The sequence below is a fragment of the Natator depressus genome, chromosome 1, assembly GCF_965152275.1.
Source record: "Natator depressus isolate rNatDep1 chromosome 1, rNatDep2.hap1, whole genome shotgun sequence".
NCBI classification, from domain to species: domain Eukaryota; kingdom Metazoa; phylum Chordata; order Testudines; family Cheloniidae; genus Natator; species Natator depressus.
In genome coordinates, this window is record NC_134234.1 from 80,490,477 (window position 1) to 80,502,970 (window position 12,494).

A 12,494-nucleotide genomic window follows, 5' to 3' on the forward strand; every position below is an offset into this window, starting at 1 on the left:
AGGGGGAAGAAAACCTTTTGTAGTGATAATCAAGGTGGGCCATTTCCAGCAGTTGACAAGAATGTCTGAGGAACAGTGGGGAGGGGGGGAGTGGAATAAACGTGGGGAAATAGTTTTACTTTGTGTAATGACCCATCCTCTCCCAGTCTCTATTCAAGCCTAAGTTAATTGTATCCAGTTTGCAAATTAATTCCAATTCAGCAGTCTCTTGTTGGAGTCTGTTTTTGAAGTTTTCTTGTTGAAAAATTGTCACTTTTAGGTCTGTAGTCGAGTGACAAAAGAGATTGAAGTGTTCTCCGACTGGCTTTTGAATGTTATAATTCTTGATGTCTGATTTGTGTCCATTTATTCTTTTGCGTAGAGACTGTCCAGTTTGCCCAATGTACATGGCAGAGGGGCATTGCTGGCACATGATGGCATATATCACATTGGTAGGTGTGCAAGTGAATGAGCCTCTGATAGTGTGGCTGATGTAATTAGGCCCTATGATGGCGTTCCCTGAATAGATATGTGGACACAGTTGGCAACGGGTTTTGTTGCAAGGATAGGTTCCTGGGTTAGTGGTTCTGTTGTGTGGTGTGTGGTTGCTGGTGAGTATTTGCTTCAGGTTGGGGGGGCTGTCTGTAAGCAAGGTCTGGCCTGTCTCCCAAGATCTGTGAGAGTGATGGGTCGTCCTTCAGGATAGGTTGTAGATCCTTGAGGATGCGTTGGAGAGGTTTTAGTTGGGGGCTGAAGGTGATGGCTAGTGGCGTTCTGTTATTTTCTTTGTTGGGCCTGTCCTATAGTAGGTGACTTCTGGGTACTCTTCTGGCTCTGTCAATCTGTTTCTTCACTTCAGCAGGTGAGTATTGTAGTTGTAAGAATGCTTGATAGAGATCTTGTAGGTGTTTATCTCTGTCTGAGGGGTTGGAGCAAATGCGGTTGTATCGTAGAGCTTGGCTGTAGACGATGGATCATGTGGTGTGGTCTGGATGAAAGCTGGAGGCATGTAGGTAGGCATAGCGGTCAGTAGGTTTCCGGTGTAGGGTGGTCTTTATGTGACCATCGCTTATTAGCACGCTAGTGTCCAGGAAGTTGATCTCTTGTGTGGACTTGTCCAGGCTGAGGTTGATGGTAGGATGGAAATTGTTGAAATCATGGTGGAATTCCTCAAGGGCTTCTTTTCCATGGGTCCAGATGATGAAGATGTCATCAATGTAGCGCAAGTAGACTAGGGGCATTAGGGGACGAGAGCTGAGGAAGCATTGTTCTAAGTCAACCATAAAAATGTTGGCATACTGTGGGGCCATGCGGGTACCCATAGCAGTGCCGCTGATTTGAAGGTATACATTGTCCCCAAATGTGAAATAGTTATGGGTGAGGACAAAGTCACAAAGTTCAGCCACCAGGTTTGCCGTGACATTATCGGGGATACTGTTCCTGACGGCTTGTAGTCCATCTTTGTGTGGAATGTTGGTGTAGAGGGCTTCTACATCCATAGTGGCCAGGATGGTGTTTTCAGGAAGATCACCGATGGATTGTAGCTTCCTCAGCAAATCAGTGGTGCCTCAAAGATAGCTGGGCGTGCTGGTAGCGTAGGGCCTGAGGAGGGAGTCTATGTAGCCAGACCATCCTGCTGTCAGGGTGCCAATGCCTGAGATGATGGGGCATCCAGGATTTCCAGGTTTATGGATCTTGGGTAGCAGATAGAATACCCCTGGTCGGGGTTCCAGGGGTGTGTCTGTGCGGATTTGTTCTTGTGCTTTTTCAGGGAGTTTCCTCTGAAGCATCTGGCACATTAGTAACATTTTCTTAACTCTCACATTCATTCAGCGTGTGCTTGACATGACTAAAGTAAGTAATTTCAATTTAGATATATCATTTTAAAATTATATATATTTTAACACTGAAAAATTAAAACTGAAAACTAACCTTTCTAGTCATATATTCTTTTATGTTGCATCTCTTCCCCACCTTTATTTTCCCTCATTGTGTCTAAAAATTATTTGTGTGTATTATGTATAATTTAGATAGTAGGCTCCTCAGGGCAGGGGCCTTACCATCTTATACCCATATGATGGTATATAACTACTAAAGGAAATCTATATGGACACACTTTTTCCTTCAGATCTGTGTGATGGATCTTATTCATGCTGTGTTATCACTATCCTGTGCCTGTTTGTTATGTGATGTTCCCCTTTCAATGATGCACTGAGAGGATTATTTTGCCCTTTGCCTTGAGCAATAACTTTATGATATTAGGTTTCAGAGTAACAGCCGTGTTAGTCTGTATTCGTAAAAAGAAAAAAGAAAAGGAGTACTTGTGGCACCTTAGAGACTAACCAGTTTATTTGAGCATGAGCTTTCGTGAGCTACAGCTCACTTCATCGGATGCATAGCATATCGTGGAAACTGCAGAAGACATTATATACACACAGAGACCATGAAACAAACTTCCTCCCACCCCACTCTCCTGCTGGTAACAGCTTATCTAAAGTGATCATCAAGGAGGGCCATTTCCAGCACAAATCCAGGTTTTCTCACCTTCTCCCCCCCCCCCCCACACACACACACAGACACACATACAAACTCACTCTCCTGCTGGTAATAGCCCATCCCTCTTTGAAACCTCTCTTTATAATGCGCATGATAATCAAGGTGGGTCATTTCCAGCACTAATCCAGGTTTTCTCACCCCCCCCCCCCACACACACCCCCCCTCCAAAAACCACACACACAAACTCACTCTCCTGCTGGCAATAGCTCATCTTACAATGTGCACAGCAATAATCCAAGTTTAACCAGAACGTCTTGGGGGGGGGTTTGTAGGAAAAAAACAAGGGGAGATAGGCTACCTTGCATAATGACTTAGCCACTCCCAGTCTCTATTCAAGCCCAAATTAATAGTATCCAATTTGCAAATGAATTCCAATTCAGCAGTTTCTCGCTGGAGTCTGGATTTGAAGTTTTTTTGCTTTAAGATAGCGACCCTCATGTCTGTGATTGCGTGACCAGAGAGATTGAAGTGTTCTCCGACTGGTTTATGAATGTTATAATTCTTAACATCTGATTTGTGTCCATTTATTCTTTTACGTAGAGACTGTCCAGTTTGACCAATGTACATGGCAGAGGGGCATTGCTGGCACATGATGGCATATATCACATTGGTGGATGTGCAGGTGAACGAGCCTCTGATAGTGTGGCTGATGTTGTTAGGCCCTGTGATGGTGTTCCCTGAATAGATATGTGGGCACAGTTGGCAACGGGCTTTGTTGCAAGGATAGATTCCTGGGTTAGTGGTTCTGTTGTGTGGTATGTGGTTGCTGGTGAGTATTCGCTTCAGGTTGGGGGGCTGTCTGTAGGCAAGGACTGGCCTTTCTCCCAAGATTTGTGAGAGTGTTGGGTCATCCTTCAGGATAGGTTGTAGATCCTTAATAATGCGTTGGAGGGGTTTTAGTTGGGGGCTGAAGGTGACGGCTAGTGGCGTTCTGTTATTTTCTTTGTTAGGCCTGTCCTGTAGTAGGTGACTTCTGGGAACTCTTCTGGCTCTATCAATCTGTTTCTTCACTTCCGCAGGTGGGTATTGTAGTTGTAAGAATGCTTGATAGAGATCTTGTAGGTGTTTGTCTCTGTCTGAGGGGTTGGAGCAAATGCGGTTGTATCGCAGAGCTTGGCTGTAGACGATGGATCGTGTGGTGTGGTCAGGGTGAAAGCTGGAGGCATGTAGGTAGGAATAGCGGTCAGTAGGTTTCCGGTATAGGGTGGTGTTGATGTGACCATTGTTTATTAGCACTGTAGTGTCCAGGAAGTGGATCTCTTGTGTGGACTGGACCAGGCTGAGGTTGATGGTGGGATGGAAATTGTTGAAATCATGGTGGAATTCCTCAAGGGCTTCTTTTCCATGGGTCCAGATGATGAAGATGTCATCAATATAGCGCAAGTAAAGTAGGGGCGTTAGGGGACGAGAGCTGAGGAAGCGTTGTTCTAAATCAGCCGTAAAAATGTTGGCATACTGTGGGGCCATGCGGGTACCCATAGCAGTGCCGCTGATCTGAAGGTATACGTTGTCCCCAAATGTAAAATAGTTATGGGTAAGGACAAAGTCACAAAGTTCAGCCACCAGGTTAGCCGTGACATTATCGGGGATAGTGTTCTTGATGGCTTGTAGTCCATCTTTGTGTGGAATGTTGGTGTAGAGGGCTTCTACATCCATAGTGGCCAGGATGGTGCGAGGACTCCAGCGAGAAACTGCTGAATTGGAATTCATTTGCAAATTGGATACTATTAATTTGGGCTTGAATAGAGACTGGGAGTGGCTAAGTCATTATGCAAGGTAGCCTATCTCCCCTTGTTTTTTTCCTACAAACCCCCCCCCCAAGACGTTCTGGTTAAACTTGGATTATTGCTGTGCACATTGTAAGATGAGCTATTGCCAGCAGGAGAGTGAGTTTGTGTGTGTGGTTTTTGGAGGAGTGTGTGTGTGTGTGTGGGGGGGGGTGAGAACACCTGGATTAGTGCTGGAAATGACCCACCTTGATTATCATGCGCATTATAAAGAGAGGTTTCAAAGAGGGATGGGCTATTACCAGCAGGAGAGTGAGTTTGTATGTGTGTCTGTGGGGGGCGGAGGGGGAGGGTGAGAAAACCTGGATTTGTGCTGGAAATGGCCCTCCTTGATGATCACTTTAGATAAGCTGTTACCAGCAGGAGAGTGGGGTGGAGGAAGTTTTGTTTCATGGTCTCTGTGTGTATATAATGTCTTCTGCAGTTTCCACGATATGCTATGCATCCGATGAAGTGAGCTGTAGCTCACGAAAGCTCATGCTCAAATAAACTGGTTAGTCTCTAAGGTGCCACAAGTACTCCTTTTCTTTTTTCTTTTTATGATATTAGATAATTGTAGCACGTATGATAATAGTTACTCTTTTTTGTTCGTTGCAAATATTTCAAAACCTGCATTAAGCAGTATGTTCAACAGGCGATACAGTTTGTCCATTATAAATCATCCTCAAGGTTCCCAGTATAATTTTATTCAACTGTCTATTAATGATCTCCTTCAGTAGGCAAGCAACGTAGGTGTCTTAGGGTTAGGTAAAGACTATACGTAAAGTCCACACACAGTGAAGCCTATCTAAAAGCATCTGTCAGTATTGGATACACTGGGCCAGATACAACTCTAATGCACCTCTGCTGACTTAATCTGAATTATACCAGGAACGAATTTGTGCCAGTATGTTTAAAATAATTAATGAAGGGATTGCCACAAAGAATTTAAATAGAATATAATGAATCAATAACAGAATAACGTCAATTATTAATCAGTTCTAAAATTCACAAGCTGTTTTGGAGTATTTGAAAAGGCGCTCAGACGCTATGGTCATGAGAGCCTTATAAAACTTGGATAGAGATCTTACTCAGCTGCCAAATTGTCTCTAGTTCTGCTGGCTGCTGCCTTGAACTTTAATGTCAGACTGTAGGAGTACTGTAAACACTGCAGAGGTGTTAAGCCTGTCTTTTTTGCAGGCTGTGTAGTAAACGCGGGTTGAGTAAGATGTTTCAGTGGTGTGTATGTGAATGAAGGGGGGTACTTTGAGAGCAAGTCTACAAAGAGTAGTCTTACTAAGTAACTTTTGTCTTGGAAGGAGATGGGGGTGGAGGGGAAGAGACCAAGCTCCAGCTTTCCATTGTCTATTTTATGCAGGTGTTTTCAGCATCTTTCATTGTTCAAGCTGCCCTAACCACTGCTTTTCAAAAGGAAATGAAATGCCACAATTTCAGAAATCATGGGGTTTGATTCTGTCTAGCTAATGATCATTCCCATAGTCATCCCATTTAATATGAGATGAAAGTTGTAATTTAAAAAAAATCCAGTGAAACAATGAAAAAATGTAAAAGTGACTTTCTGCTTTTTCATTGACTGCTGCCATTTCTAGAGCCTTCTGCTGTTTTTAAGGTGGAGGTTGAAGCTGCCATGGATAGGGCAATACTTGGGCAGGGATGTGCTGCTACGCAAAATATGTTTGCAAAGGGTGATGTTCCAATTACATGCAAACAGCATATATGGAGAGTGGATACCATTATGACCTGTGCCTCAGTTCTTACAACGCACAAGTGTAGCTTTTCCACACTGATGTATGTGTCCTTCCCACTGGCTATTTATAACAGCACATGTACTTAGATAGTGACTTATGGTTCTGAGCTATGTTTTTGAGTAAGTGGCCTAAATTTGCGTAGTTACATTTTAGTTAGTAGTATGTGGTGAGAGCTCCTTGCCTGATTTAAATGTGGGCCTCAGGTAGATGAGAGATTAACCTTTTCACTTTCAACATAGGCTGAATCATATTGAGAATTTCTTTCTCCATTAATACTGACATATGGTCACCTGAATGTTAGTACTTCTGGAGGGGCATTGGGGTCTCCTTCAGGGAACGTGAGGTAAATACTCCTGTCAGGCAATAACAAATTTAGATGGTACCTGTATATATCTATATATTCCATTTTTGTAATATTCTTGTTTGGGAATTAAGATGCATTGCCAACTTTCATTTAAAAAAATAAAAGTAATTCATAAAAAGAACAACACATTCACTCCCTCTTGTAATGGTGGTGTATTTTGTGAGAACATATAATATATGGAATATTACCAACATGCCACAACTTTGACAATAGGAATTTTTTTAACCTTTCTGCAAAGTCAGACACCTTAATTTTTCAAATGATTATTATGAAATCAACAATAGCTTGGAGTTCTTCCAGGCTGATGGAATTGAGAGTCTATGGTCTTGTCTAAACATACAAGTTGTACTGCTTCAAATATACTGGTATAGTTAAGGTGGTACAACTTTCCTAATGTGGGTGCAATTATGTTGGTATAAAAATGCTAATACTGGTGTAGCTTATACTCATATGGGAAAAGGAATAAACTATCCTGGTATAAAGGTGTCTTATACTGGCATAACTGCTTCCATATGAAAAGTTGTATCACTATTTTTGGTCAAACAAAAAAAACCCACACCTATCTCTGACATATTTACACCAATACAAATACTTATACTGAGATCCTCTATAAAAAAGTTAGCTATTTCTTGTGCTCGTCTGCTTTTTTCCTAGTATTTGTACTTGATGGTAATTATCCCTGGCCTGAAGCCTTTAGTAAACTCTATTACTATATATAAATAAGAATCTTTCAGTTGTGTCTAATCTAGCCTCTCACCCTGCTTAAGTACCCCACTTACACATCACTAGGTCTTCCTTTCTGGCTGCCTCACTTTGATGTCTTCCTAATTTATCTTCCCTTTCTAGGTAATATATTTGGGCAGACTACTAGAATGTGACATGGGACACCACTCACTCACCCACAAGACTGTTGGGTACCTAGTTACTAAAAAAGTAGGATTGATCCTGGAGCAGGTGTAGAGTGTATGGTGCTAATAACTGCTGTCACATCTGGGCTTGGCTGAAAAAGCTGATTGTTGTTATAAAAAGTAGCTTTTGACTTTCAAGACTGCTTTTTCTTCTGAAAATTAACACACAAATTTCTGGTGAGATAGTTTTGCACCAAAGCAAAATACAAAAAAGGCCCCATGTTAACTGCCTTTATACTGGGTGAGAGATTCTGCACCTCATTTCTAGTATACATGGCACCCGATAGTTTTAAAGTTAGAAGTGCTGGTTTGCATCTCTTCTGTTCAATGATATAAATGATTTGCCATTGCAGAGCTGCTGTGAAGAGATCCAAATGCATTATTTCTTGTAGTGTTTACAAGGTCATACTTCTCCTCAAAGCAGAACTGAATGAATTGCTGTCCTTTATTCAGTGATCTTTCCCAGTCCACATCCCCTCAAAACATTCTAAACAACTTTTCCTCTGCATTTAGCTCTGAAATTCTCTGTGCTATGCAGCACATTGTGTTTTGGCACTGTATAAATGGGTTTTCACAATCGGCTGCAGACCTCTTCAATTTCATCATCCTTGGCTTCTGTTGGTGCAAGGCTTAAATGAGGGCTCCTTTGAAAGAAACCTGGCATTGATTAGTCTGGATCGCAACAGGAATGAAAACGCAGGCTAATTCAGAATAAATGCTGTTCCTTTCTCGACTTACTTTTTCTTTCTCATTTACACATCACAAAGTCTGTTACGGGAGTGTTGAAGGGGCCCTGGACAGTCAATCAATGCTCAGAAAGGCCTGTTATGTCAATCTTCGTCTCATGAAAATCCTGAATTACTTACTACGTTTCAGGGTGCGGTTCCTTTTGATCCAGAATTTGGATGTTCCAGCTGGCAATTTGTAGTTGTTTTTGTAACCTGAAACTGCCCTTGTCAATGCTGATGTTATTAGGACAGAGATGTCTTTTGAGGTTTTAGTTCAACTTCATTATTGAAGTGTCAGTGTATTCAAGGGCTTTGTCAACCTTTTCTTGGTTGTATAGTGACTGACTTAAGACCTGAGGGGCTTATCTCTTAATGACCGCAAGTCATTATTTAAATAGAATGACCGCAAGTCTTCTAAAATTATTGTGGCTGTTGGCTTGCTGGACCGGAAAGCCATATCTCTTGTAGAATACTTTTCACCTTTGTATTAATGGATATGCGAACACAAGCAGAGCTTTCCCACTGTGGAAGCGGTAAAAAAAGAAAAAGTACTGTAATATTTAAAGCCACAGCCTATTTGCGGGTGTTGTGCAAAAGGGCTGTGCAGCCATAAGAATTCATGGTGGCCTTCTGGGTAACTCCGTGAGAATGCCTTTGGGAACTGTGCAGCAGCACACACCAGCTGGATGTGTTCTGCCAGACTTCTACAGGTGCAGTCGTTGTCCCCCATGAACTGATACAGAGGGGGTTGGGAGCTCTGGCCACAAACACTCCTGCTCTCTTTGTGGGTGTAAGAGGGTAGCTGACTTATTAAATTAAATTCGGGCTGGCTCTCTTGTTCCAATCCAGGGGTGCCCTAGTATGGTGTAATTAGGACAGAGGAACTGCCATTGGGAGTTAGTAATGGGAGAGAGCCCAAAGGATAGAAAGTTCAGAGTCCTGAGTGTCTAGAGTCCTAGAGCAGAGACAGCTCAGAAGAAGAGCAGAGCTGGCTGGGAACTTCAGGGAGGGAATGCCTCAGCTCTTGCAATCATCACTCAGCAAGTTACATCTTAATTTAAGCAGTGTTTACACTGAGGTTTTTCTCAGTCTCTCACTGTTATACACCACCGCTGGAGCTACACTGGTGGTAGAAATGGTGAAAGCACTACAGTAAATAGCTGCCAGACCTGTTCTGAGAGAGATTAGATTAGACAGTGGCATGAACACTGGCAGATGCTTTACAGTACATTTTTGCTACCATAGGTGTAGCTTCATCAGGCAACTGTAGGAGTTTTTAAGAGAAACCTCACTGCAGACAGACTGGGTCTTGCAAATGCTGATTCATCTAACTAGTCCTGCAGGTAATCCCATTGAAGTCATTATGCTATGTGTCTTTATAAATAACCATCAAATCTTAACTGTAGTTGTTTTTAACCTGAGCGGTATTTGAACCAGTGACCTAAAGGATCTATAGCCTATTACCACTCCCTTCAGCCAGCCAGTTACCCTAACTGAAGGAATTTGCAAGACGTCAGTCTTGATTACTTACTTTAATCCTGCCAAGCAGATGCTGCATGTGAGAGAGAGAGAGAACTAAGGAAGTGTTACCTGTGTAATCTTTAATATATCATCCAGGTTACATTTTATGGAAGAAGTGTTTGTTCCAGGAGAACCATAAAGCATAGCCAAACAGATCAGTCACATCAGAATGTAGATCACAACGTATATAATTTATTAGGATTATTCAACTTTGTTCTATAAATCAGAGTAATTGACAGAGTGGGTAAATACAGTGTAGAACTCATATTTTATTACAGAAGAAGTATCTCTTTTTTGTTCATGTCCCTTTAGACAGGCAATGACATTACACCCTCCTCCCCAAGCCAATCAACACTCTATTCCCCAGTGTGCTGAGAATAGCTTATAAGGAAAAAAAATGCAGTTAGCTGAGGAGGTATTAATTAAAATATGAACAGCAGAGAAAATTTAAGATTAATTTAAAACATTGGATGTTGTCTGAGAGTTGCCATAAGTTTGGGTTTTATTTTATTGTCATGATTTCCAGATGAAAATAAATAACTCGCCCTGCCAGAGAAATGGCATATCTGTGATCTGTTTCTTTTCTTAGCCCGGACTACGGTTCCCCCGCAAACATCCTCCTTCTCACCCTGCGGCCTGATCTCACCTACCCTCTGCTCTGAGTGTACTAGGGTGAAGATTTCTAAGGCAGCATTGGTGAAGAATAAAGGATAGATTATCTGAAGGAATTCTTCTTTATCTGAAATTTCTGGACACCGTCTGGGAGTACAAGTTAGCTAAAATAAACTATGTTTACCTGGAAAGAATTTTAAAATACATATTGAAATTTACCTAAACCAGGGTTGAAAATTGGAAGTGTTTTTAATGCAGTTTCTTTCTTCCCCATTGACAGAGAAATGTCAGCCACTAGGGAAAACACTCAAACATAGAAAAGCTGTGACTTCAAGAAACACCCCCACAGTTTATATGTGGCCAGCCCTTAGAATAGCAACAACAAAGCCCTCTTTGATTATACTTTTGTGCTATTCTTAAATACTGCATTGTGATACTCAGACAATGTAACGTTTTGAGCTCTATAAGTACCTAAGATAGAGATTTCTTGAATATGTATTAATTTAATATTTCAATCTATTTTGTTTGTATTTTTAACTTCCGTACCTATTATGCAATATTTGGTAGGAAAACACTGGATTCTTTTTAACATTTGACTCTAATATTAACACAGGAAGAGCTGTAGCAGTTTGGGTGTTAGATTGACCTTCTTTGGAGCAGGTGCTTGTATATATTTATATAAAAACATATAACTATATTAATAGCATTTAATTTTTTATAGGCAGGTATCTCCAACAAAACCTGGCATATTTGTTGCTGAAAGAAGAATCACAACAGAAAGAACAACAAGGTAGGGCCGACATACCGTTAATTGTAAATTGTGACACAATTTTTATAAGGCAGGAGTGGCCAAAATTTTTATTATTGCAGACTTTGGGTACAATTTTTCAAAATCCTCTAAGTGAGTGAGGCTCTGAATGGGATCACACCGACGTGAACTAGGCACCTTTTTAGTTTGCGCCAATTAGCAGTAGGATATGCCAGCCAGGTCTATATGGGGCAGTTAGAGCACAACATGGTAGAGCACTTTGCCCCTTACAAGTTCATACCCCTTGTAGAGCACTCTGCAGCACTGTGTAGACAAGCTCTAAGTCTCTTTAAAAGTCAACGGGACTTAGGATCCTAAGTTACTTAGGCACTATTGAAAACTTTATCTTTCATCTTAATAGTGAGACTGTCTCTTGGAACATCCCTGATTGCTCAGACCAACTTGTCTCTTACTGATGAGCAAATAACATTCATGTGGCAACTAAAGTAATTACATGGAAAAGTAATAGAAAGTATTTAATCTTGCTTTTAGATGGCTTTTTATGTTACTTAGCCTTTTGAAACAAGCAGGAGAGTTGGAATCATGTGACCAGCAAGCTCTTTCTGGAGAATAGTTTAAGAATCACTGCTATATGGAAAATAATAGTCATATATATCCTATTCCCTCCCACCCCCCACCCCGCCACACTATATTCTTGAATACTTTAAAAAAAAAAACCCAAAACCCCACCATCCAATGCTCTGTCTTTAGGGATTACGTCACAAAGCAATGGTGAGGATAAACTGAGTTTCATGTGTAATCTCACGACTCCAGGAGCTGCAGCTTTAAGAAAAACACCAAATATCAGGAGATGCAGATAGAATCATGAGTTGGCAACCTGGCGGCACTAGCACTATTAGCTGCTTTCCTCCTGCAGGCTCCCGTCCCTATTCTGTCCACCCACTCTGTTTCCCCATTTGCTCTTCTTCCCTTCAGCAGCTCCTGCTCCTCCCTTACTTCCTGTCCCCCTGTAGTTCTGGTCTCCCTTGTCCTCCCCAGTACCCTGTCCCCTATCTCCCCACCCTCCAGTAGGTCCTGCCTTGTTTCCCAGCTGCCCCCATGGTTCCTGTCACTTCACACATCCCCAGAAGCCCCTCACCTTTCCTGCCTGTGGAGCACTCATGTCATGTCACCAATGCTACCTCTTCCCCTTTCTGTTGCTCCTTGTGTCTGAGAAACTGCAGGGCAATTTGAAAGCAGCCAAAGGGGAAGGCAGAGAGGTCTTCATCTTGCACCTGCATGCTTCATCAGGCACCACAGCAGCCCCTGTAGTGGCAGCAGTCCAAGCCTTCCTGCTTTCTAGAGCCCAAGTGAATGTGTAACATTCATTCTGGGATGCAGGAATGTGTGAAGGTCTGCCTACATACATTAGTGTCACATGAGATCTGTGACACTTGACATGTCTTCAATTCCAGGATCAGGGTTTAATTAAGACAAGATGTAACAGGTGCCTGACTCCCATTGACTGCAATAGGCTTTGGAT

General features: G+C 41.9%; 1 protein-coding gene across 1 annotated transcript in view; it reads left to right on the forward strand.

Annotated features, from left to right (window-relative positions):
- Positions 1 to 12,494, forward strand: part of SCEL (sciellin) — a 119,933-nt gene that overhangs the window by 87,441 nt on the left and 19,998 nt on the right. Inside the window, exon 12 of the mRNA XM_074944248.1 lies at positions 10,925 to 10,993. Coding sequence (XP_074800349.1) covers positions 10,925 to 10,993 — 69 coding nt within the window. The remainder of the gene's footprint in view (positions 1 to 10,924; positions 10,994 to 12,494) is intronic.